The sequence below is a fragment of the Parasteatoda tepidariorum genome, chromosome 1 (assembly GCF_043381705.1).
Source record: "Parasteatoda tepidariorum isolate YZ-2023 chromosome 1, CAS_Ptep_4.0, whole genome shotgun sequence".
Classification (NCBI taxonomy): domain Eukaryota; kingdom Metazoa; phylum Arthropoda; class Arachnida; order Araneae; family Theridiidae; genus Parasteatoda; species Parasteatoda tepidariorum.
The window spans coordinates 83,515,359-83,543,136 of record NC_092204.1 but is presented as its reverse complement, the minus strand read 5'-3'; the positions used below and the strand labels follow the sequence as shown (position 1 = coordinate 83,543,136).

Below are 27,778 nucleotides of genomic sequence, written 5' to 3'. Positions count from 1 at the left end.
CGGAGATAATAATGGAAAATATTTATTATTTTTCAAACAAGGTTTAATTTGCATGGGGGAGCACGGGGACTCCTCCAGACACGGAGATAATACTGGAAAATATCTATTCTTTTTCTATCTCAAACAAGATTTAATTTGCATGGAGGCGTACGGAGACTCTTGGAGACACGGAGATAATACTGGAAAATATTTCTTCTTCTTCAAACAGGGTTTAATTTGCATGGGGGTGTATGAACAGTGTATGAAAGCCATCAGACCAGATGATATATCCTTTAAAGAAGAAAAAAACTTAAATTAAATCAATGGAAGGCATTGCTTTCTTAATTATATTGCATTAGTATAAGAAAATAAAACATGTTATAAAATAACCCAACGTAAGGGATACTAAATAAATCAGATATAAACTGAAGCTTTACTATTGTAGATTAATAATAAAATTAGACTCCAGGGCCAACATATTCTTATAAAACATTTTTGCAGAAATTACACCCTTGTGCAAATTAATTGAAACAAACTCAATAAATTCAGAAAACTAAGAGAAAATGCTATTTTATTTAAATTTATACAAACTCAAAAATTTTAAGTACGTAATATTATCTCCACGACACTTTATTAACATTTGGACACGATTCGGCATGGATTCCACTAATTTTTTACAGTCATTTATAATATTTGTGTCCTTGTACCACACATGAATTAACGCCGTGATTAGCTTCTCCATAGTTGTACAGTCCATATTTAATAGGCGATTTTTGCATATGGCCCAGAGATTCTCAATTGGGTTGATATCCGGAGAGTTCCCTGGCCATTCCAATGTCTCAATTTGATTCTCAGACATGAATTTCTTGACAATTTTGGACGTATGGCAAGGAGCTAAATCCTGTTGAAAAATCTCTGTTCCATCAGGGTATCGTTTTTTCAACTCTTGAACAATTTTTTTTACCCAGAATAGTAATGTACTGCTCAGAACGCATCATACCGTCAATAGGCTGCAAAGGTTCAATCCCATTGTAACCGAAACAACCCCAAAACATCTTCTTTAAAAAACACGAAAAAAAAGTTTGTTTCAATTAATTTGCACAAGGGTGTATAACCGAAATCTAGAAAAATGGATCTAAGTTACCCTGATTTACAGTATAAATTTTTTACTTCTTAATTATTACCAAAATAAACAGCATTTTTAGCAAATTGTTATATGTAAGTTTAATATTTTAAGGACGTTAAATTGCAGTTTTACTTTCTGCAATAATAATAATACGTAACTATTAGTTAGTCATTTGCAAATTAAAAAATATTGAAACTTTTACCATATATTTTTAAAAATATTTATTCTTGTAATAGTTATCCATTTTTATAATGCCATTTAATTTGCTTTAAGAGTTTTTATATGTTTTTAACTGTTTTTAAAAATATAATGTATTAAATATATAAAATATATATTTAATATATATATTTTTAAAAATATTTATTCTTGTAATAGTTATCCATTTTTATAATGTCATTTAATTTGCTTCAAAGGTTTTTATAGGTTTCTCACTGTTTTTAAAAATATAAGTATTACTAATTCTAATTTTGCCTTAGCATTTGATTTATACACAGTTAGAATTTTCATTATAACAAAATAAAAAAGAAAAAAAAATCAAATGAATTATTATTTAATCATTTAATCATTTAAATAAATTATTATTTAATCATTTTTTCCAAGAAATTTCAAACACTGTAAGCATTTAATGCAAACATTTCATTCCGCTGCCATTTAAAATAGTAATTTTTCAGACCTTTTAAAAAAAAGAATTATAGTACTAGTACATAAAAAACAGAAAAATTAGTAAAAAAAATTGGTTATCAGTAAGGAATTAACATCTCAAGATGTAAAGATTCAAAATCTGTTTATACTTTAATATTTCTTTCAAGGTTAAAATAAACTATTACTAATTGACCTTAACTCTATGATTGACATTTGGTGTTTCATAAATTCGAGGAAACATTGCAATTTCTATTGGTAGGTAATTACATCTTAGGGATTTAAAAGAAAAACAAAATATATATTTAAGAATCGAGGCAATCAAGCTTAAATCCTCGTTTCTTTACCTCTTCTTCATACATGAGTGAAACAAGAGAAAATTTTGATTGTTTTTATCCTGTTTTTGAAGCTGGTAATACGATTGTCTTTTAAGAACATTTCAACAAAAAGGTACTGTGTGCTTAACTCTTCAGAAGGTTAAAATAAAAATAATAATTAATATAAGCACGCATTTCTGCCTTTTTTTTCAAACCTTATAATTTTCTTCCCTAAACAGCAAAAAAAAAAAATCTGTTTCCCCTAATGAACCATGAAAAGTTTAATTTAAAACAACAAATCCTTCTGTTCAATTTGATTTCTGCATAGTTCAAAGTTAACTGAAGAGTTAACTGCTAAACTGGGGCAATCACCGGTTTAACTAACGTTAAACAAAAGCTGTGAAAGAATTGATTAAGTCTATTGAAACTAATTTTTAACTAAGGCTTAACCTACGGATAAAAGAATATCCTGTTAAGCGAAATTATTCATAGTTTTATATCACTTGACATATTAATTAAAAAATGATTGTCTAAAATCATTGTCTCACAGTTTCTGATTATTGCCGAAGCATTCACACTGGACAAAAATTCTCATGATATGACTATTCATAAACAAAGATCCAAATATTTTTGGCTGTTATTAGAATAGAAAGAATTAATAAAAGAATTAATTTGGCTGCATGGAAAGAATTAATAAAAGCTGTGACAATATTTACATGTAAGTAATTTATCTCTTAATTAACAGTATTTAGCAGTAATATTTATATACAATATAGCTTTTTAATATTATTTTCTGTTATTATTACGCATTTTTTTAAGACTGGAAGACTTACTCTTTTGTTACATTATATTATATAATATTACATTAAGGTAATATTACTTATACTATTACCTTATTACGTTAAATTTTGAAATTAGCATATTTAGTTATCGTTTTACAATTATCAAAAGATAAACAAGCTTTATTTACTTCTTAATATGTAATATTAATTAGTAAAAAGGTCATATTTAATTTTATTATAACATTTATGTAAAACTACGTCAAGTGAGCATACGCAATTGCAATAATGAATAAAAGTAACTATTTAAAGTTGTAAAGCACTTTATAATATTCAAAGATAACATGAAAAATTTGGGAATCAAAAGGTTTACAATCAGAAATGAGGCGGAAGTTCCAAGCAAAATGATTGTTTTCAAATTTTATAACAATAGAATTGAGTTAATAAAATAAAATATAAAAAATATGTATCATTAATTTAAATTGTTTTATTTTACAATCTGTTAATTGTGAAGAAACAGAAATTATCACATAGCAATTGCAGGGGTTGGTGAGCAAAGTGGGTTGGGGCGGATTCCCCGAGTGCAGTATCAAATAGTATAGGAGTATCATTTATCCCCCAGAAAAGAAGAGATCGATTTTTGCACATTTTCAGTCATTGTTTAAGAAACCTAGCATACCTTTTTTTAAAAAAAATTTTTTAACTATGGGCTCTGGTATAATTTTACTTGCAAAATTAGGGAAGAATAAGGGAGAAAAAAATAATTGACGTTTCATTATTAAAAAAGTTAAATTCTTAACGTTTTCAGCTTTGGATATTTTTCGGGAAACTTTTTCTTTATGTTCGTTATATTCTGATAAATAATGGAATGTATATTCGTTAGAAATGAATTGAAATTCTTTTTTTTTTAAAAAATTTAATTCTGCGGCATTATGAGAAATGATCAAAAAGTAAATAAATAAGCACAAAAAAAAAATCGAAATCTTACAATTAAAAAAAAAACGAAACTAACAGCTACATTTGAAAATCCATACTATCCTTAAGTTATTATAGTATTATTAACCGTATGTCTCAAATATCCAAGCTTTTAAAATTTGGGAGGAAAAAAAAAAGGCCATAGAGTTTTTTTTCTTAGTACAGTAGAACCTCGATTAACCGAGGTTTCTGTTATTCGAGGCAATAACGAAGTCTAATTTTTTTTTTTTTTTTAACCTTTTTTTTCTCCTTTCCAAAATGAGCCTCGAAAAAATTATACACATTTTAGTTCGTTGTCCGTGTCGTTGTTATTTTTGAAAATTTATCTTTCGGTATTTAACTAAGTATAGTTAAGAAAAAAAATAGTGCGTGGAGTCCCTCCGCGTGGAGGAAGTTAAACTTCGTAACCTGCGACGTTAATTGTAGAAGAATCAGCAGTCGTAGAAGGATCACTAGTTCTATTCAACGACTCTTCTTCCTGCTCCGCTCGCTTCCGTGCTCTGTAATAACGGTAGTATTGTGCATTTTTCCCTCTTGAACCAGTGGAAGTGCTTGTGGTTGCCTCATCGTCTCGCCATGGAAAATGTATTTGTATTAATAATGTATGTGAATGTGTCATAATGTAATTTCAAAAGAGAAAACCTAACAATCAATTGATATTCACGAGAGACGTACCTTGACATGACCTTAAATCCGTCGCATTGTCCGTGGGATTGTTTTCACTCATTTTTTACAATTGTTATCCACTGAATTTGAAAATAAAAAATACTATCCTATTAAATTATATGTGTATCAAATCAAACTAAAAAAATATTTATAGAAAAACAATACTTTTATGACTTTTATTATTCTTATGCTAGTGAGAACCGAAACAATATGGAAATGAATGAGGGAAAACTGGATCCTACCACGTGATTTCCCGGCCAATAAAAATGTAGCGTTAAACGCTTAACGCAACCTTGTTGGAAGTCGCATAAGAAGTATAACTTTAAAAATTCCATTTTACTTTTTAAAATTTACTGCTAGAGTTGATTTCCTTTTTAAATCTCTTTAACTGTGAAACATCATGTATGTTCCTATATGTTTATTTTTATCATTTAAAAAACGTTCCATTGTTTTTTACTTTAAAAGTGGTTAAATTCGCAAGCACGGAAGGTTTTTATACATGGTTTCTATTAACCGAGATTTCCTCGTATAATCGAGGTCTTACTGTAATTACAATAGCAGAATGTTAGTTTAGATAAGGTATCAACCAAATTTTGGTAAACCTTTTCGCAAAAACTTTGGTACGATGCCCCCTTAAAAAAATTAAATTTTGAAAAACTCGTTCGTTTGCATCGATATGGAATCCACACGCAAGAAAATGGAAAACATTAGCTCTCAAAAATTATTTTTGCTTTGTTCCGCTGTCATAATGGTCCTTTATTTGGGACAGTCTCATATTTTCCCTTTAACCATTGTTAAAGATTTCATTTGGGGAAAGCAGGAAATGTATATGCCAATCTATTCCATTCGTTGGTGTTTCTTTCAATCCATTTATTTAAAAAAAATGCCGCAGATGGGTAAATTGACACATTTTCCTTTCTTTTCTCTTTACATAACAGCAATTGTCAATCATTCCAAATAGTGCGTTTTTGCTCTCCTTTTTATTTTTATTATTATCTCGTATCTGCTATATAAGCATGCGAAATCTCGATACACGTGCCTTCCTCAATAATTGAAAAGAAAACATTTACACTGTTAATGTTACATGTATATTTAACGCTTTGTATATTTCTGCTCTCTATTTTTCTCCCTGCTCCTGAAAGATTGATTATATAATAATGATAATGATAATCTAATAAAGATAAAAAAATAATAATTAAATATTATAGTAACATTTGCAAAATAAAATCATTTGATGTAAAAGGTTTTATCTCTTAACGGAAGAAGTCTTTATTGAGATATGAAGTGTATACTGATTACATAATAATGATAATTTAATTATAGAAGATAAAAATTATAATTAAAAGTTAGTGCAACATTTGAAAAATAAAATCATTTGATGTAAAATGTTTAATCTCGAAACGGAAGAAGTCTTTATTGAGATGCAAAGTGTATACTGATTATATAATAATGATAACTTAATTCTATAAGAATCATGTAATATAATAATTAAATATTATAATAGCATTTGAAAAACAAAATAATTTGATGTAAAATGTTGAATTTCTTGGCGGAAGAATTCTTTATTGAGATACGAAATGTATACTAACTTAATAATAATAATTTCATAATAATAATAATTTAATTATAAAAGAATGATATAAGAAAATAATAATAATTAAATGTATTATAGTACATTTTGAAAAATAAAATGACTTGTTGTAAAACGTTGAATTTCTTGGCGGAAGTGTTCTTTACTGTGATACGAAGTGTATACTGACTATATAATAATGATAATTTAATTATGTAAGAATGTTATAAGATAATAACAACTAAATATTATAGTAACATTTGCAAAATAAGATGATTTGATGTAAAACGTTTAATCTCTTAACAGAAGAATTCTTTATTGTGATACGAAGAGCATACTGATTATATAATAATGATAATTTAATTATTATTAAAATGATATAAGATAATAATAGTAATTAAATGTTATAGTAACATTTGAAAAATCAAATAACTTGATGTAAAACGTTTAATCTCTTAATGGAAGTATTCTTTATTAATAAACGAAGTAGAGTGGCGTTAAAGGTAGAGTTAATTAAAACAAGATTCAACTTGACAAACAAACAATTAAACAACAAACAATTAAAACAAACATAAATGGTATTATATTATCTAGATAACTTGATAGACCACCAAACTTTGATATTGTCACTCCCCTAGTATTTTTACATAAAAACAAATGTATTAAAAATCAGAAAAAAAGGTACTTATCCATTTTGGGTTTTGGTCGGACATCAAAAAGGCCTCAAATTTGAAATCAACTCAAATACAACATGAACTCTGCTTAAAGTTTCCATACTCGCTCCCCCCTAAACTCGAAAATAAATAAATTAATTAAATAAAAATTAGAAGTAGTGAGTTCGAATCTCACAGCACCGTTGTTAGGGCCTGATTATATCCTAGGCCCAATAAGCATGGGCCTAGGGCCCACAATTTCTGAGGGGCCTCAAAAATTAGTAAAAAGTCTAGTGAAAAGTGGGCTAGCTATGCGTTGGTTTAAGTACTAAATAAAAAATAATTACAGTTTACAATAAAAAATAATTCAGCTAATCAGTGACTTTCAGCAAAAATCACTGTTTTCAAATGTTTGTGGTCACCAAACTACTTTTATTTTGACATAACATTGTTTTGTTTTATATTTTGCTTTAATTTATAGATACGTAAACTTTATCTTAGAAAAATAACCTTCAATTGNAATATACATATATAGGACAAAATAATAGGAACACCTGTGAAAGAATGGAGTCGTTCTCGATCGCGGAGCTCGTCTGGCTGGAGCGTCCGTGTCCAGAACAGTGAACCTTGTAGATGTTTCAAGGACCACTGTATCAAGGACTCTGTCGGCATACACAAAGTTGGGTAAGGTGTCTTCGGCGAGGCACAACAGCGGTAGGAAGTCGAAGTCAGACCGTGATAGACGGGTGTTTAAGAGGATAGTCGCTCCAAAACGCAAGACAACACTGCCGGTGATAATATCCGAGATGAATACCCACCTTCAGAACCCTGTATCCACGAAAACTATTCAACGGGGCAGAGTAGCTATTCCAAAACCGTAAGTTTCAGCGCGGAATGCTTTGAAGAGACTACAGTGGTGCCAAGACCACCTAAAATGGACACAACTGCAATGGGAACAAGTCATCTGGTCTGATGAATCCTCTTTTATACTATTCCAGACCACCGGAAGTGTGTTCGTGTGGCGAATGCCGGCAGAAGCATTTCATGTTGACTGCCTGGTTCCAACCGTAAAAACATGGAGGTGGTTCTGTGATGGCGTGGGGAGCTATATCTGCCCGTGAATTGGGGCCTCTCGTTGTATTGAGGGGGGTGGTCAAAGGGGACCATTACAGAAGCATTCTTGCAGATCATCTTCACTCTATGCTTCATACTCTCTTTCCGGGAGAACGTCCTGTGTTCCAAGATGACAACGCCCCTGTTTACACGTCTCACTGTGTTTAAACATGGTTAAATGATCATAATGATGAAGTGGACCATCTAACGTGGTGTCCTCAGTCCCCTGATCTCAATATCATTGAGCCCTTGTGTGGTTTTTTGGAGAAAAAAGTCCGTGCTCGGTTTCCTCCTCCACGCACACTCTCCACGCACACTCTCTGAACTCGAAACAGCCCTGCAAGAGGAATGGCTGCAAATTCCAATGAACTTTGTTCAAGACCTTTATTTGTCAATCCCACGTCGAATGCGAGCTGTCATTCAGGCCAAAGGTGGCCCAACTCATTATTAATAAAATATTTTCATTTTTTCACAGGTGTTCCTATTATTTTGTCCTATACCTGTATATATATACAGGGTGTCTCAGTTAAACGTTGCAGAACTACTAAGAGGGGTAGAGTGCATCCTGACGACTCGAAATCATATAGCAATGCGGGGTCGGAAATGCTTTCCAGTGGCGGTAGATGGCGTTGTACCAAAGTTCCGAGCTTTCCAATGCGTTGGCCTCCTCGGTCACCCGACCTATCATGTCTTGATTTTTATTTCTGGGGTCATATGAAAACACTGGTTTATGTCACCCCTATTGACAATGCTGAGGAGCTGGTTGCAAGAATCGCAGTAGCTGCCGGAGAAATTCGAGATATGCCTGGAGTATTGCAGAATGTTCGGATGTCCATGCGCCGGAGATGTGAGGTGTGCGTTGTAGCCGGTGGCAGAAACTTCGAACACTTACTTTGACCCATGTACCTTATGCTTTTTTCAATGTATTATTAAAACGATTTTTCACTTACGGTCTTTTTTCTTAATAGTGCAAGAAATAAATAAAATAAAATGAATAAACAATAAATCTGTTAATAATAAATCGTAAAATTTTGATTTAATTAAAGCTGATTTGCATACCCATGGATATGCTGATTAACCGATTCTCCAATTCACGGATAAGTCTATTCGCTGATTCACTGAGAAACCGATACGGTGATTAACTGATTTCCTGATAAACAGTTTCACTCAGTCTCCCATTGTCTTAATTCCTTAACTTGAGTCATCCATTCAATAGGTAAAGTCGATAGCCTCTTTTTCTCCCTCCAAAAAAAAAAAAAAAAAAAAAAAAAAAAAAAAAAAAAAANTAGTCCTTTCAGAATTACTAAAATATTTCCTAAAATGTTATCGTTTATTGAGTTTCTGGGATTTAAGTGCCTTTCAGCATCATTTGAAAAACATTTTCATTTTTATTTATTTTTTCAGTTTTCTTCCCTCAATGAATGGACAAAGAGGAATATAACTGCATCCGTTAAACGCATCGGTTTGTATCCGGAAGAAGACAAATCACTGAGCGCACAAATGATCGTTGGTGGAAAAAAAATATATGTATTGGCAAATTTGCGACAACAATGCACCCTTTTATTTTTTCAATGTAGATTCTTAACAGGAAACGTTGTTCATGGAAGGCAAGAGTTGACCTTTCCCGTTTAGTCATTCATCCAAAATATCGGCGGTACCTACTTACTTCCGAATTATAGCCATTTCAATTGCCTTCCCTTTAGTATTATTAAAACACACAAAAGAAATGTTTGCCTTTATTGAGGAATAAAACATCAGGATAGTATTCATTGAAAAATAATTGTTTTTGTGCCGAAAATAAGGCTTTTTAATATCCCTATCTAAAATTTTAACCAAAAAGTAATTAATATATTATTTAAATTAAGACAAATTAGTTAGATTTGGCAAGGCGTCCACTTTTGCTTCCCCATACTCTACTGCAAACGCTATTTTGGGTCCACAGCGCATGCGCCGCAATTTCCCTACCTATCACAGTTTTGCTGAGAAGTCCGGTGGTACCGCTTTTTCCGAATTATTGCTATTTCAATTGCTTTCCCTTTGTTATTATTAAAACACACAAAAGAAATTATTTTCTTTATTGAGGAATGAAACATTAGCATAGTATTCGTTGAAAAATAATTGTCTTTTTATCAAAATTAAAGATGAAATTCCTTTTAATATCCCTGTCTACAATTTCAATTAAAAAGAAATTATATGGTTTAAATTAAGACAAATTAGAAAGATTTTGCAAGGCATTAAGCAATAGCTATTATGGCTTCACGGCGCATGAGCGGAAATTGATGAACAAATCGCAGTATCGCTAGGGGTAGAAAGTAAAGTTATCGTTGCGGATAACGCAAGATAAACGTTACGCGAAATCTCTCTATTAAGTACTATGAAATCTTGATCGATCCGTACATAACATCCAGAAGCTACAATACAGCACCAATCTCAAACGACTAAACATACTTCATGTATTGAGCATCTTCTGATTAGATCACACGAAAGGCCTGGGCTTAAATCCCCTAAATACATAGGGGGAACCGTGGTGGCTCAGGGGATAGAGCATTCGCCTTCCAATGATGTGAACCGGGTTCGAATCCCAGCGATAGCTGGTCGATACGAATTCCGCACCCGGCTCGCACCGACCACAGTGCTAACATAAAATATTCTCAGTGGTAGTCCCCTTGCCGTCAGGCTAACCGTGGGGAGTTTTCGTGGTTCTCCTCACCATGTAACGTAAATGTGATTTATTTCAATCAAAAAGTCCTCCACGATGGCAAATTTCTCCCAGAACTTGATCCAGGAGTTCCCCTGCCTTCTGGATTGGGTTCAAAATTACAAGGCTACGGAGTTAAACTTTAGTAGTCGTAAACCCAAAATTGGATCGGCTGTTCAACGACAGTTATAAAAAATATAAATAGAGAAAGAGGCGATCGTTAGGTGTTGTAATTTTAAAAAAATATTTTTTATTTATTTTAAGAATTAACTTTTAAAATTATGAGTTAACAAAAATTTAAGTGAATATAATCTTAAATTTACGTAACACACTGTTGACTGGTGACGAGTTAACTCGTCACGACACTTACGTTATCTGTTTCAATTTATGAAATACAGGATGATATAGAATGGTCCTAATTTAAATTTTATTTCGTTCAGTGTATTTATTGGAGTTTATTTAGAATGATTTATTTTACTTCCATATTCAAATACCAAATAATAGCTGGTGACATGACTAAGTTTTTTGAAAATTGCGGTCAACAAAGTGTTAATATATCGTAATTCTCTTGTGTTATACATCAATCAACAGTAAGTGCAGAATATAACGCAAACAAACAAAATTATTTAGTTCAAGATTACGATAAATGGCCCCCAACTGTTCTATGCCTACAAAGCCCTTGGATTAGTCTCACCCTTTGGTCAATAAATGAAAAATACATATACGTCGTACACTGAGTGTGACGCAAAATAAGGAAAGAATGGATGTGAAAAATGTAATAAATAAAAGAAAACTAAAACAGCACTGTTAGCTGCGGTACCTTTTTATTAACCTAAGAACATAAACTATGTATAAAAATACTGAGACATGGATATAATGTTATCCGTTCGCTTAGTGTTTTTTTTTNCGTACACTGAGTGTGACGCAAAATAAGGAAAGAATGGATGTGAAAAATGTAATAAATAAAAGAAAACTAAAACAGTACTGTTAGCTGCGATACCTTTTTATTAACCTAAGAACGTAAACTATGCATAAAAATACTGAGACATGGATATAATGTTATCCGTTCGCTTGGTGTTTTTTTTTTTTTTTTTTTTTTTTTTTTTTTTTTTTTTNCAATGACTATTTTTCCCTAGTTGTAGATATTTTCCTTTATTTCTTTTCAGATTTTTCTCTCTATGTTAAAAAATTGTATGAGTCACCGCTGACAACGCTGTTTTAAGTGTTCACTTTCACATTGCATTTTGTTTCACTGCACAAAAACTATAAGACTTAGAAACTTGAAATTACCAAGGTGCATAGAAAAGTATACAGGGATTAAGATGAAATAAAAATAATAAACATTAGATAATTAGTTCGAGAATTATTAGCTATTAAACTTGTAGGAAAAAATACTATACGGGCCACTCTACAGACCGCACTAATTCAACTACAGAGTTGAAATTTGGCACTCTGAAAGTGACAATTAATGAACTAAACTCAGTGTTCTTTTTTTTTTGAAATTTCAATTTGTTGGGAAGTTATTTCAATTTTAATTGCTTTTTTGCGAATTTTTTCTCAGTTAATTTTGTTTTATCCTAAATTTTGTTTTGCTGCTCAAAATTTTTAAGATTTAAAAAACTGAAATTGCGAAGCTGTGTAGAAAAATGTAAAAAGAGTTCGATGAAATAAAAGTGAAAAATACGATTCGAGTAATTTTTTATCAACATTCAAGAAGAAAAAAAAAACTTTAAGAAGATTAAGAGAGGAAAACGTTTTATAGCCATTAAAGCTGATTCTGAGAAAATTCCGATTGTTATCTTAACAAAATGCTGTTCCATAAAATTATAATAATAATGCGTTTAAACGATCAAACAACAAAATAATCTTAGTTTTTTTTTTCTTTTTAATAATATTAACTTTTAAGAAAAGAAGACTGATGACTGAGAATCATTCACGGGTTGGTGAGCGAACCTCGTTATATTTTCTAGTTACTTTTAAATTTTATCAATTTTCAATCAAATGTTTTTATTATTTTCAGTAATAAACTGCCTTTATATTATAATGCTGAAATTTAATCAAATTTTGGAGCAGTTTTTTTTCTTCTTTTTTTAATAATCCGGCACAAAATACCAATTTAATGATTTTGTTTACTTAATTTGTAATTGTATAAATAATAACAAACTCTAACTATCTAAAAACAAGCTGTTTTAGAAGCAATATAAATAATGATAGTAAAAGTAATGTGTATTTTTTTCTTAATTTTCCAACGTTTTATCATTTAGCATTATGAATTTTATTTTGATTAGATTTTTTTTCTGTTTTAATTATGGAGGAAAAACGTAAAATAATATTTTAGTTGGTTTGCTTTCCTAACCTAAATCATTGAAGCCGTTTTGTTCAAAATCAAAAGACAATCATGAAATTGGCAGGAATATTATTTCTTTTCTAATAATGTTATTTTAACGTTGAAATATTTTCCTATAGAAATGAAGATTGAAAAATGTTATTCAAAATATGAAAAGGTGGAAACTTTTAGACAAAAGCAAGTACTGAAAAATAAAAACCCTATTCAACCCATGTATCCTACCAAAATACTATTTAAATTTATTTGAGGAAATAAAAGAAAGGAAACTGAATCTTCAATGAAGCATAGAACACTTCACAAAATATTGATGCAGCAAATAAAGCCCAAGTAGCTCAAAACAGAAGCATGTAGTTCGAAATATTAAACAAGAATTATTGAATAAACTCCCTAAGGAACATAAAAATGAAAAATGTTCATACTATAGACGGTATAAATAAATTTAATAAAAGAAAAATTCACAGTTCGTAATTCCCATCCCATCACATAGAAATAACCTACACCTGTCATCTCTTAACATTATCTCCGATTCGAAAATTTGATTAATGATGGGATTTCAAAAAGAACGAGTTTCAAAAGTATTTATTTCCTATTTTAAGAAAAGAAATATTACTTTCTTTAACTTCAAAGCAGCATAAAGTCAATTCTGGGTAGATGTGGTGGCCTTTCTGAAAATTTTATTCTTTTTTTTTTATTCTTTTCGACCCTCAGAATCAGCATTTTCTTCTTTTCGTTGCGGGTGGGCTCACCTTTCCCTTTCTTCTGAAGCTGGTTTCTTTTATTGTCCTTCTCAGAATTTTATTCTCAAAGAATGTGAATCCTCACTTGCGCATAGAAAAGCAAAACATGACAAACACAAATCGAATGAGGTGGCACTTAGATTTATTTAAATAATGAAGTCAAGTGAATCGATGGAATCTTTCTTTTTCACCGTTTAAAAACTGAAAACTTATTTTGACATGTTTTTAATAAAGAAAAAAAAAAGTTTAACAAGCGTGGCAATGCATACATATTTATATATATAAAAACGAAAAAACTTTCGTTTTCATGTGTTAGATCGCAAGATTGAAAAGAATGAAGAAATTCTAACTTACTGGCTTTTAATTTTTCTAACTTCCATTTATTTTTCCTTCGAAAAATTTTGTTGTTTCTTGTATAATTAATACGATCATTTAATTTAAATTAAATTAAATAAATATTTAAATCAAATTAAATTAAATAAATATTTAAATTAAATTAAATTAAATAAATATTTAAATCAAATTAAATTAAATAAATATTTAAATTAAATTAAATTAAATAAATNTAACCATTTAAATTAAATAAATAATTAAATTAAATAAATATTTAAATTAAATAAATATTTAAACCAGATTAAATTAAATTGAATAAATAAAAACTTACCTTTCTGTTATTACCTATACGTCATTATGTATATTGCAAGTCTATGCTCTATATTACTCTATATTAACCGGGATAACCTGGTAGGTAGAACGTTGGGCCCATGTCCGAGAGGTCATGAGTCTGATACCCATGTACAAAATGGTGACTAGTGCACCCTAAATCTGTCGTGGTCACAAAGTACTCCAAGTTCCCATGACAAATAAATGCCTCTAGTTAGGAGATTGATCGTGCCCTGGTTCAGATCATGGATGGATGGTCTAAGAATGAATCCTTCCTGCAAAACGAGCTGTGACGAATGTGTGTGGCAGAAGTCGAATTCTTGGCCATAGATGGCGTCATTTGAAAACAAGAAGAAATGCACCCCCTCCTCTTTGAAATAGGCTTGTTAATATTTAAAAGTGGCGCAAGACAACAACAACAACTCTATGTTATTATACTTATTAGTAACTTTCATAGCAAGACAAAAACGTATCGTTCTATAATATGTTTTCTGTAAAAGAAATAATAAAAAATAAAAATTGTAAAAAGTTTCTGAAGAGTTTGAAAAAGTAATAACTTACTGGTCAGTAATTTTTCTAACTTTTATTTCTTTTCCACCAGAAAAATTTCTCTGTTTCTTTCTAAAATAATGACATCATTTTATTTATTTATTATTATTTTTAAATGAAAATTTATCTTTAAATGTTACGTTATTCATAGTTGGTTATTGAAAGACTGAAAATTTTGAAAACATTATGATTTACTAATAAACAAAAAATACTTTAAAAAATATTTGGTGCTGTCGAAAAAAGATGGGCGAATCCGTTACAATAAGAGACTTAACATCGAATTCTGAGAAATAAATGTTGTGAAAATTAGAAAGGCACATCAATGAAGATGGTTTGGAAATATCTACAAATATAATGGTTTAAACTAAACAAAAAAGTGACATTTCAAAAGTGAGAAGGAAAACTGAAAAAATGTAGACTAAACAACAGATGGCTTGATACAGTTGAGAAAACGTTGCATGAAATTGGGGTGAATCATTGGAGAACTGTAACAACGGATAATTTCCGATGGAAAAAACTTTTGGAGACAGCCTGGGCCTGCAACAGGCTGTAGAGGAAGAAGAATATTTACTTGTCTTTAGTCGTTTTAATTCTAATTTATTTTCTATTAGGAAAATGTCGATGTTTCTTGCTAAAATAATGCAATATTTTATATAACTCATTAATATCAATGAGACACCAGTGTCTATTTTTTATGTTTTTTTCTGACGTTCTAACTACATGCAAAAATATATTTTGCTATTTAATAAATATAAAAAACAGTTTAATAGTTTTTAAAAAAATCTTTTAGATTATCGGAATTATATCCGTACTAAAATATAAAATTCAAAAAAAGTAGAAAGAATTTTTTTCAGTCATATACAAAAAAATTTTCAATAATTGATTTTGCAAATTAAAAAAATTTCAATAATGAATTATGGTTTCTCTTAGATCTAAATAACTATTAATAAGTGCAAATTTAAGAAACTATTGTTTGGAAGTGTGCCGTGAATGGAAATTTTGTCTTTGACGTTGGAAAAGACACCAGTTTTTCATGCTGTATTTCATAATCATAAATTATTAAATTGTTAAATATAATATTTTTTTCACTTATTTGGATCAAAATTAATTCAAAATGATGAAAGCTGAACTCAAACATTATCTTTTCAAACTGAAAAGTTTGAAAAAATTATAGTTTACTGGTTTTTAGGTCTTTCAAACTTAAATTTATTTTCCATTAGAGTTTCATATATTCCATTCATGTAGAAAATTAAAATAATAATAAAAATAAATCTAACCGTGATGATAGTATTAAAAATAAACTAATTTTATTATTCTATGGTTATAAATGAAAAAAATATATAGTTCTTGATTTTCATGATGCAGAACTGAACTTCGCAGAATTTTATTCAGAAGAAATGTGATCCATAATTTGTGCATAAAAACCATATCATGAAAGGTAAAAATGCTTCTTTTGTGATACTTAATAAAATAAACAAGTAAGTGATGAAATTTAATAAATGTTTAAAAATAAAATGTAATTAATGGGAAAGGCAGTGTTATCAAAAAGAAAATAATCAATGTTTGTGTTTTGAAAAATAAATAAAAATGCCTCGCTCTAAGTGTTACAGGTTGCATGGTTGATCAGTGAAAAATTGAAGAGTTTAAAAAATTTATAACATCCTGGTTTTTAATTTTTTCCAATTTGCACTTATTTACTATATTATTATTTATGTAAATAAATATCTTTTTTTCTTCTGAGACATTGAAATAATAATGGACAATAAGCATCTTCATTAATATTAAAAATAATCCTATTGTTTTATTTTCTTATTGTAACGGGGAAAAAATTCTTTTGTAGGTACGTGTTACCTACATGTATGTAGGTAAGTGTTACGTACTGAAAATAAAATGTTAAAACTTGAGAAATATGCAGTGTTATTTTTTTTGTTGGTCATTTTCATATTTTATGGGGTCTTACTGTCACATGACGAATATGGCGCAAGTTCTAGCGTCAAGAAATTAATAACCTAAATAATTTTAACAATTAAGAGGATAATGACAATATTCTTATTGCAGTATTATTGAAGGTTTATACAAATTGCTTAAAATACCTGTTGAATCTATTAAAGAAATGCCGTATTTGTAAATTCATTGTCTTGTATTTTTCAGTTTTTAGTGGGTACTTTGTATAAGCGAAATAAACTCTAGGGTCAAGAAATTTTAAAATAAGAGAAATTTATATTGCAGTTTCTTTGCAAGTTTTCGCATAATTCTTCAATAATCTATAAATTATGTTTGTTATAAAAACCAAGAAAACTAAAGTTAGTAAATTTTTCGTGTTCTGTAATTGTATACCATACAGTTTTTTAATGACAATCTCTTGAAATAAGTATAAAGGCAAGAATTCTCTTAAAAACACTTATGAGAATGTTTTTCGTTTCTTATAACCAGCGTTTAACAGCCGATTTAATTCTGAGTTGACGAATATCAATGGTCAACTCCCCAGTCTAGAAATTTTGAACCCAACCCTGAAGACAAAAGAACTTCTGGATCTAGCATTGGGACAAATTAACCTTCGTGGAGTACTTTTTGATTAAATTAACTCGCATTTGCGTTACACGATGGGCCCAGTGACTGTCAGGAGGTACGTCAACTGTGAACCAATTGTTTGGCAACTCTACATGTATGGTTGAGTACGCTAGCACTCGCACCGCCATTTTATTCATTCTTTCTTTGTCAAAATGTGTTGGCAGATTTAATCAACATGGAAGATATTAATGTATTCTCAAAGGAATATATTTATTAACAGTACAGTACCGTTTACCAATAGAGTAAAATGCTGAAAAAACTAGTAATAAATAAAAAGATAAAACTTTTTTTCTGTAGGGGGGAGAGGAGAGTGGAAACAAGTTTTAAGAACTTATGCTACATGCCCCTAAATGTTGTTTTTTCCTTTATACACAGCGACCACACCAAACCTTGGAGGACTGGTTTACATAATGCCGACGCAATCTAGCCTATGTATATTCTTTGCCTGGAACACCTCACGAGAGGCGAACGCTCAATCCCCTGAGCCACCATGGCTCTATGGCAATGTTTCTTTTTTTTAATTTTTTATATTATATCTGCCGTTGAACAGCCGACCCAAGTTTTCCGTAGCTTTGTAATTTTGAACCAACCCAGAAGACGATGAAACTCCTGGATCAGTACCCCCGGAGGTATTGATTTGTTACGGGAACATGGAGGACTTTGCGACTCGACAGATTTAACGTGCATCAGTCACCGTTTTCTGAACGGGGAGTCTTCGGCCAGAGGGGATCGAACCTACGAACTCTTGGACATGGGCCCAGTGCCCTACCAACCAGGCTATCCCGGCCCTTATGGCAATCGTTTGATGGATGTAAACGATTTAGAATATATTAAATTATCAACTGCTTGCATTAAAAAAATTAACCCTTTCATTACTGCAGTACTGAATTCACGTCACTGAATGGTGCATCATGACGCGAAGTGTGCACATTGCATGTTAAGACTTCTATTTTTTTTACTTTTCTAGTAAGAAAATACTTCACTACTAAATGTAACACGCAGAAGAAACTTCTTTCGACTTTCAAAACGTATTAAGCACTTTCAAAATATACTTTTAGAGGCATTAATCCAATATAAATAAATAGAATATTGGTCAGTGGCAGCTTGAAGAAGATAGGGACGGTTACCAAACGTTATCTCGCTGAAACCGAGTAGTTACGGCCCTTGTGTAAAGGGCATGACGAGAAGGCCGGCTAAATACGGCCCTCGTAACGAAAGAGTTAAAACGATTTAGAAAGTTTCTGCTTCATTTAGTGATGATTATGTATAATGAAATTGTTGTTACCAGAGTGTTCCTGTAAAATATTCTTGGGAGATATAAATTAGAATTCTGCATTTGAATAATACTTTCATATATTTTATTCTACTAAATAATCAGTTCCAATAGTTTGTAATACGAATAGCATTTTTTGTTAAAATTTATTTTTGGCAAAGTTGCATTCTTTTTCACGGCTTTCAAGAAAATAAAAGATATTTTTTCCATTTATTATAGTATTATTGTTCTTAACAATAATAGTATATCAAAGAAATTAATATTTTTAATTATTACTATATTATAAAAATAATAATATTAAGTTCTTATTTACGTGTTTCGATGCTCACATATTTAAATCAAATGCTTTTAAACTTTACGTAAAATCCCACCTTAAATTATATTTAAGGTGAGAGTACAATATAAGCAACATAAAACTCCATAATATAAAACTCTAAAATATAAAACATAACTTAGTGACGTTTAAACTTTAATGTGAATTACCGAAAATGAAATTTATATCGACACAAATATTCCTGCAGAAAGTTTAAAATTAAGATATAAATATTTGTTTGAAAGATGCACAAATGTTATGTATTTTTATTACAATATAAACAATTCATACAATTTTTAATTTTTATTACATTTTAAAAAAGTAGTTTATTCTTGTATTCTAAAAATATACTAATAAGTTTTATGTAAAATAAACGATTCACATAATTTTTTTTCATCCAAATTTATGTAAATTTATATAATTTTAAAATTTTTTTCCCTTCCAATCAATAAGTTCATATTATTTTAAGAATAATCCATTCTTGAATTTAAAATAAACTGTTGATACAAGTTTTCAATTTCATTATATTTTCTAAAATAATTTATTTTTCCATTTTAAGAACATTCTAATAAATTCTATCTAAAATAAACGATTTGTATAATTTTTTTTTCACCCATTATTACATCGACGCATATTATTTTCCATAAAAATTTTTCCCTTTTATCTTATAAATTCACAGCATTTTTAAAAAAAATTCACTTTTGAATTCTACATGAAATAAACCGTTGATATACTTATTAATTTCATGATCTTTTTTAAAATATTTTTTCTTCCATTTTATAAACATTCTACTAAATTTTATATAATATAAATTAATAAATTTTTTGTTATTATTATTTACCATGCAATTTCATTCACAATTCATTCACTACATTTTAAAGAAGAAAGAAAATATTATTTTTGCTTACTACATAAAATAAATGGTTGATAAAGTTCTTTTTTAATTTCATTAACTTGAAAACAATTGATTCTTTCATTTCATAAACATTCTACTAAATTCTACACAAAATAATTATAATAAATTTTTGTTTTTATAATTTATCACAAATTTTTTTTCAATCTGTTAGATAAGTTTATTACGTTATAAAAAGAATAAAATAAAAGTTCTTCCTCTTGCCTTCTATATAAAATAAACGTTCTATATGGTTCATAATAACTTCCTAAAATATTTCATAGAAGAATTCTTAAAAATTAAAACAGCCAATTTGATTTTTTTATTTCATCTTAATGAAAAAAGGCTCATACAATTTTCACTTTTAACAAATTTTTAAAACTATAAAATATTGTTGTAGTAATACCCATCATTTCTTCTTCCCCCCATTGCTTTAGGTTCCATCTCTGAAAATTTTCCATTCCAAAATCTGAGCCAACTGCTTGGCGAGTTTGTTTTCTCTCCATTTGGCGTCAGAACCTCTCTACTCACCGAAAGAGGCAGTCCTAAGCAGGTAGCTCAAAGCTCTGTGTGTTTTTAGTGAGAAATGCCCTGGTCGAACCTGTGGATCACGGCATCTTGATGGTAAACGAGTCTCCACGAAAACTGGATATTGGAGTGCAAGAATGAGTTCGTGTAATATGCCAAGGAATTTTGTGTAGTGGCTAATATCATCATCTATAGTTGTTTTTTGTGTATAAAAATAAATCTGTGCTCATAGACACTCATATCAAATATGGATACAATTCTTAGGAACCTTAAACTATGTTTATTTTTAGTGTACCTTTGGAGTACTATGATAGATTGTCATTCCGGCGAAGTAGGTAAGTCGTGATCATCGGTGCATATAAAGATATAAAATTGCTTTGAATAGAAAATGCAAATATATTTCGCAGTTTGTAGACGTGTACAAAGATATTGGTTTTAAGTTTTTAGACGTCTTTTAATGTTTACGTTTTCTGTTACGAGGTTTGTTTTTATTAAAATCGGTAATATGTTGATAACTGGTAACGTGTTATTTACGTGGTCAATAGGAAGTTACCGATTTTACCGGCATGTATTCTAAATGCTTTTATGATAAAATTAATTCATAATTCTATGATGTTGTCTTCTGTGAATAAATACAAATGTTAATTTTTTTCTATGTTTATAATTACGTTTATGAAAACAAACGCGAACAAAAACAGACCAACTGCTTTTTAGATGGAATAAATATTTATGGATGATTAGTTTTGTTGACTCGGTAATTTTAGTAAATCTATGAAAGATCATGATAGTTTGTCACTCCAACGAAGTAGGTAAATCGTGATCATCGGTCCATGTAACGATGCAAAATTGCTTTGACAAGAAAAATGCTAAGATATTTCGCAGTTTGTAGACGTGTACAAAAGTATTTATTAAAGTTTTTCAAATGTGTGTGATTTCTACAATGAGGGCATAGTATGTTTGTTTATATTGGTGTAGTTATTGTTTTATTATAGGATTACTTTGCCGAAAGAAAGAGTCCGATTTTACCGGCATCTATTCTAAATATCTGATTTAATAATTGTTTATGGTCTGTGATGTTGTCATCTGACTGTGATTCAAGGTTGATTTTTTTTTATATTTATAATTATGAAAACAAACTGAAATGAAAAGTTTTGAATGCTTTTAGTCTAAATAAACATTTATGGGTAATCGGTTTTAACCATTATAAATTTAAGTAAATAGTTTATTTAGTTGGTTTAGAATGTAAAAAAGTTTTTCTAATCAAACAATTGAATTACTCAGTTATGAGGTCGATGTACGTTACGGATTGTTTAAGTTTTGTGACTGTTATAGTATAATTCAATGATTTTAAATTTATTGCTTATTTAGAACCTGACACAGTTTTGGTATAATTAAAGATTTCTGAAATGAAACTGAAATGAAAAATCGTGAATTAGTCTAAATAAACATTTATGGGTGATCGGTTTTAGCCATTATTAATTTAATTAAATAGTATAGTTGGTTTAGAATGTAAAAAGTTTTTCTAATCAAACAATTAAATTACTCAGTCATGAAATTGATGTACGTTATAGATTGTTTAAATTTTGTGGCTGTAATAGTATAATTCAATGCTTTTAAATTTATTGCTTATTTAGTATCTAACTGACAGATTAGGTACAATTTAAAAACCAAATTGTTAGCTATAAAAGTTGAAGAATAAAGTAATGGTTTCTATTTAGCATATTTTTTTTTTTATAAAGTACTTTATCATAATGACTGAATAAAGTAGTCTGGAATATCTTTTTGCAGAAAATGTACATTTTTTTCCTGAATTTCACTTTAAAGTAAAGGTTAAATTACTTAAATTATAATTTGTTGCAGAAAATTTTGTTTGTAATTAAAAGTTAATTATTTAATATTTTTGTAGGTATCTCTTAAGCTAGTGAAGTTATGTTTCAATGATTACTTTTTGAGAATATTTTTAATTTTTATATTTACAAGTATATGTTTTGAAATATGGAACATGAAAAAAAAAAAAGATTAATGGAAGGATTTTTATATTATAAATATTTGCATAGTTAATAAATAATTTTAAAATTTTGTACAAGATGTGTTTGTACAAATTTTTTTGTGAAAAAAAAATTTTATAGCATGAATTATTAAAGATAATTTATTCTTCTTTATTTCCAGATGTTTTTAAAAAAATTTTTTTAACATAATTATGTAATTTTCTAACTGTAAATTTGTTAATGTAAAGTTATCTATATTCTAATTGTAATTCAGTTGAAATATACAGGATCATATTGAATTGCAAACTGCTCATTTACTTCAACAGTTATAAAGCAGGATAAATTTTTGTTTCATAATTTTCAACTATCTATATTATAAAAATTTAACTGTATTCAAATAAACTATAATCTCACTATAATATTCCTGTATTAAAGTTTAACAATTCATATTAAGTGTAGCATATTTTTGATATCTGCAAATAGTTTATTTTTACTATTCATTAAGAGAAATCAGAGTTCTCTCTAGGAATAAAAAAGTGCTGAGCACTACTTCTCAGTAAAGGGCACTTTAATATTTGAAAAGGCACTCACTTATCACTGTAAAAATGTATTAAAATGTGTAGTATTGTGTCAAAAATGAATTTGATCCTCAAAAATTTACAAATTTCCCTCTTATAACTATTTTATGTGTATATTTCAAAAAATAATTAAAAGCATGCTAAATCAGTGTGCATAATTTTTTTTTTTAAAAAAAGTAAACTAAAGAAAAAGATTAATTTATAAACAACTTGAAAGCTTTTTTTCTACAATTTAAAATTAAAATTATGAGAAAAGAAACATTTATAGGTTTTTTTTAAAGGTATTTATTTAAAATAATTTTAAATCATTCAAAAATTATTAATGACACCCCCCCCCAAAAAAAAATAATGCTTATAAGGGCAAAGAGGGCTCATTTATAGGGATCAAAGGGCAGACAGTGCGGGCGGCCATTCTAAAAAAGTTTAGGGAGAACACTGGAGAAATAGTATAGTAACTATACAGTATTAACTAAATAAGAATGACCATAGTTTTATTTTAATATTTTGAAGTGTACTTGTTGCTACAACATACAATAAATAATCAATTGCTTTGATTATATTTTTAACTATATAAATTTTAATAATAATTCTTCCATAAACCAAAAAAGGGAGAAAAAAATGTATTATCACGTTTATACACACTGCATATGTATTTAAAAATTCGCTATGTATTTATAAACCAAATTGCACTTTTTCTTGAAATTAAACAGAAATCTATGTACTTGTTTGATACTTAAATTTTATATGGAGAAATCGTAATAATTTCAATAAAAAACTTTTCTTTGAATTTTACAATTCTGATAAATTTTTTGTAATTTTTTCCAATTTAACTATTTTTGTCGATTTACAAGGATTTTTTCAAAAAGAGAACTTGGTACCTTAAATAAGTGTCGTTTATGCACCCTTCTTTTAAGTAAATATAGTACATTCCAAGCACACTTCCTCTCCTATCTACTTATACAATTTCTAGTCCCCCCTTTTTTATTAATAAAAGAATTTTTTTTTTGATTTTAATTATTTACAAAATTTTTAATTGTTTTTGCTATAACCGTTTCATTTTTATGAGGGGAAATGATGATAAAAGACTTGAGAGACGATAACAGAAAATATTTATGTTATAATACCACTTGTAAAGTCATTTCTTTTCTTTATCATTTTCCCACCCCCAATCTTATTGAAATCGGAAATATTGCCAAAATTGCCTGGGAAATTTTAGAATGATAAAATGTAAAAATAAAATAAATATTAGAAAAGAAAAACAAATACATTTTGGAATTTCATAAAGGATTATCATCTTAAAACATTTTTTCCCTGAAAAATATTTATATTTATGTTAATAAATTTTTTTCATCTATATAATATAATATTCTAAAATAATATATTCCATAACAAACTAAATATTCTATGAAATAAATATTGATTATTAACACAATAAAATATTCTATTGATTTTAGGAAAACTAATAATTATTTTATAAATAAAGTATTTTTATATAAAATAATTTAATTTAAAGAAAGCTTAAAATAAATATTAATATAGTGTATTTTAGTGCCTTTTATATCGTTTTGTTATTACATAATTGCAATATGGAGTCTTTATTTTCGTATCGTTTTATTATATATCATTACATAATCGTAATAAAGTATACTAAGCATTCCCAGCATTTATATGGATCCGGGATCTTGAAAAATTACTACCCGAGGTTTCTTTTTTCGCAGAAATTTTTATATGACCTCACATATTTTAGTATAAAATTTAGATTGTCAAAACTAGGATACGACACGGCCTTTTTGCGAAAATATTTGAATACTTGAACCTTGGCGAACAAAAATTTGGAACCTTGGGTATTCTTTGGCCAAGACTTGAACAATGTTTAGGGCCGCATTTTTATATGATTAAGCGCGCTTATTCAATTCGTATTAAAAGCAAAGTAATCTTCGATCATTTTGTGTTTAATATGGTCAGGCTTTTGTAATAGTTATTTCGCGAAATTATGTTAAAATTTGCACTGCATACTCGATTTTAAGAATCTATTTCAAATCAATGTCAATGATTAAATTTCTTGCTATCATCATTCTAGAGTTTTTTCCATTTCAAATCATCCGTTGCGAAACTCTTTTCAGTTGAAATTTTGTCATATGAAGTGTTTAATTATAACAATTATGTGCAAGAGTTTGTGCATTTGTGAATCTAGATCTCAATTTCTTAAAAATTTCTGTGAAAATTAGCATTCGTGGTATGAAATGATTAATAACAACAATAATAAATGTGGAATAGTTTATGTATTTGCGAATCTAGTTATAAATTTTTAGTAAATTTATGTTAAAATTAGCATTTATAGGATTTATTAACTCTTTCTCACCGAATTTCTTCGTTGAATCGTTCACTCAAATTTCTAAGGTTTTAACAAACTGATTTTTATTTTCTTTTGAGTTGTATTTAACTTGATTCTTTATAAGAAATGAGGAGTATTATTTATATTGTCAGAGAAATGTAAAAAACGCTGAGAATATTGAATAAATTATCCTGTCAAGTGGGATCACATAAATTAACTTAAGAAAATATTGCATAAGTCATTTAGAAAAAATTATATCCTTAAGCTGGTTTTTCTTTTAATAACGAAATATTATATTAATAGATTTAAAAGTTAAAAGATTACAGGTTGACTTCTTTTTGGTTGTAATAAATTAATCTTTAAAAAAAAACCTGTCTTGCTTCTATTTATTTATTGCTTTCACTATATATTTGGGAAAAAACCCCAGGAAATAAAAATTTGTCATTTTAGAGGTCCTTAGAGAATTTAGTTTTTGTCATTTAGCAACCGGTTTAACTAGCCTAGATTATGTTAACAGAAAATAATTAGTTTCATTACTTTCTTATCTTCTGTTTTGAGTTAGCAGATAAATACAATATGTATTTAATTTAAATTTTAAAGACAAATACAAAACTAACAAATTCTATATACGGGTATGATTTTTGAAGTAAAAGAAAAACAAACATATGTTTGTTCAGTTTTTTTAAATATTTTTATTTATTTAATTTGATTAAATTCTGACAAGTATTAACTTTTTCGCGTCGAAAAATAATTTTACTATTTTTACTGTATAGAAATCACTTATGCGTCGTATCGTATAGAAATCGCTAATAAATTCTTTAAAACTACGGTCTTTTGGTCAAAAAAAATTTCTTGCTTTTAAAAATTCAAAAATGCTAAAGTTTTAAGTCTTTCGACATTTAAATCTTTACCTCCTGCATTATAGAGGTCTCTATGCTTTTTTCAAGATAAAAAAAATTATTATTTTTAAGAACACTCGTTCATTTTTCGTTCGAAAGTATTATTTTATTTAGTTATTTATTTTTTTCGCACGGGGGTACTTATACAAAGTTTGAGAGCCGCAGGTTATGCAACCCTTTTTAATTGAGTTCGAATTCCATTAAAATTAAAGGCCCAAGCCCGAGATCCGCTACAACTTTCTTTCTTTTTCTTTTCTTTTTTTTATTCTCAAAGCATTTGATAGTTTATAGACAGATGTTAAAATTCACTGATATTAAAAGATTTTTTGCTGCCACCATCAAAAAGAGATTGGGGGACTGTTTATTTTGAACACAAAAGCGCAAAACCGGGGCCAGAATTTGATATTTTAAAACAGTTTAAATGTTATGTTGTTGTTGAATATAGTTTTATCTTTTAAGCAATAATTTGAAGCCATTGATTGTTTATGGTCGGGTGTTGAAATTTACTGTGGTCATGTTAAAGAGCTTTACTAAAAAATTGTTCATTAAAAATTTCTGTAACCGTCACCATAAAAATGTAAAATATAATTTATCTCTTTAGCAAATGCAAGGATAATTACATTTTTATGATGACAAACATTTTAAACTTTTTAGCCCTTTTAAAAACTGATTACTAAAATATTTTTGCACGAATTTATGAGATATTAAACATTAAGTTTGACAAATTACTTTAGTTGACTTTCTTTTGTATTGCCGCTTTGACCTTCAGCAAAACACCTTTCACCCCCTGCTGTCATATTTTTGCAATAAGTCTGGCTTTTCTTCGCAGAAGTAATTTAGTTATTAGTCAAGGTCATACGACGCATTAACTTTTATTTTGTAAACATTGTAGGAATTTGTCATAATGTTTCTATCATTATTCCTAAAAATAAATAAATGAAGAAAAAAAAATAATATTCATAAAATAAAATAAAGCTATCTATTATGGGCCCTTTTTTTAAAATTATTTTTCAGTATTGCCGCAAAATTCATGTGTTCTGTGACCACCGCCCTTAATGTATAGTTTTAGAATCCGTTTAAAAAATGTATGCACATTTAAGATCTCAAACTAATATTTATATTTTTTAAAAAAAGGAAAGAAAAAATGGCTCGGATAAAATAAACTAGTTCGATTGCATGAATGAATTTAAAAGTATTTCTAAATTCTGACGTTTTACCTTCCTGAGTTTCTTTAGACATTCAAAAATGTTTTAATGCTTTTAATCTCTTATTCCTTGAGTCAGGGTGGCTAGGTGATCCAGGTTCGAGTCCTAGCGATGGCTGGTTAATACGAATTACAAACAAAATCTTCTTGTTATTTGAACTTTTCTTAATCTTTTCACTTTACTTAAGCTTTAAATAACAGTTAACGACAAAACGTAAACAGCTGACTATAAAATGCCTAATGGAAATGTTCAGAATTTCTTTTCATTACAAGCTAGAGTTCATAGAAGTAGACCTCCGTGCGATATTTTACGTTTAAAACAAAACATACAGATTTATTTGATATCAATGAGCCTATCTGTTTCTAAAAACCATTTTATTGGTTTA

The 27,778-nt window shown here is 28.7% G+C and overlaps 1 protein-coding gene and 1 long non-coding RNA gene across 3 annotated transcripts in view; one reads left to right on the top strand and one right to left on the bottom strand.

Moving 5' to 3' along the window:
- Nucleotides 1-140: 140 nt before the first annotated feature.
- On the bottom strand, nucleotides 141-20,391 carry LOC139425992 (uncharacterized). Its single transcript, XR_011637208.1, has 3 exons — nucleotides 20,267-20,391; nucleotides 14,824-14,883; nucleotides 141-270 (listed from the first exon to the last, which is right to left on the bottom strand). It is a non-coding gene; the product is annotated as an uncharacterized lncRNA (long non-coding RNA).
- The window catches only part of LOC107441084 (low-density lipoprotein receptor-related protein megalin), a 120,748-nt gene continuing 113,336 nt past the window's right edge, over nucleotides 20,367-27,778 (top strand). The window contains exon 1 of one of the 2 annotated variants that reach the window (XM_016054231.3): nucleotides 20,367-20,723. In XM_016054231.3, coding sequence (XP_015909717.1) covers nucleotides 20,636-20,723 — 88 coding nt within the window. In that variant the 5' untranslated portion in view covers nucleotides 20,367-20,635. The remainder of the gene's footprint in view (nucleotides 20,724-27,778) is intronic. The other variant, XM_043039085.2, reaches the window with a different exon arrangement.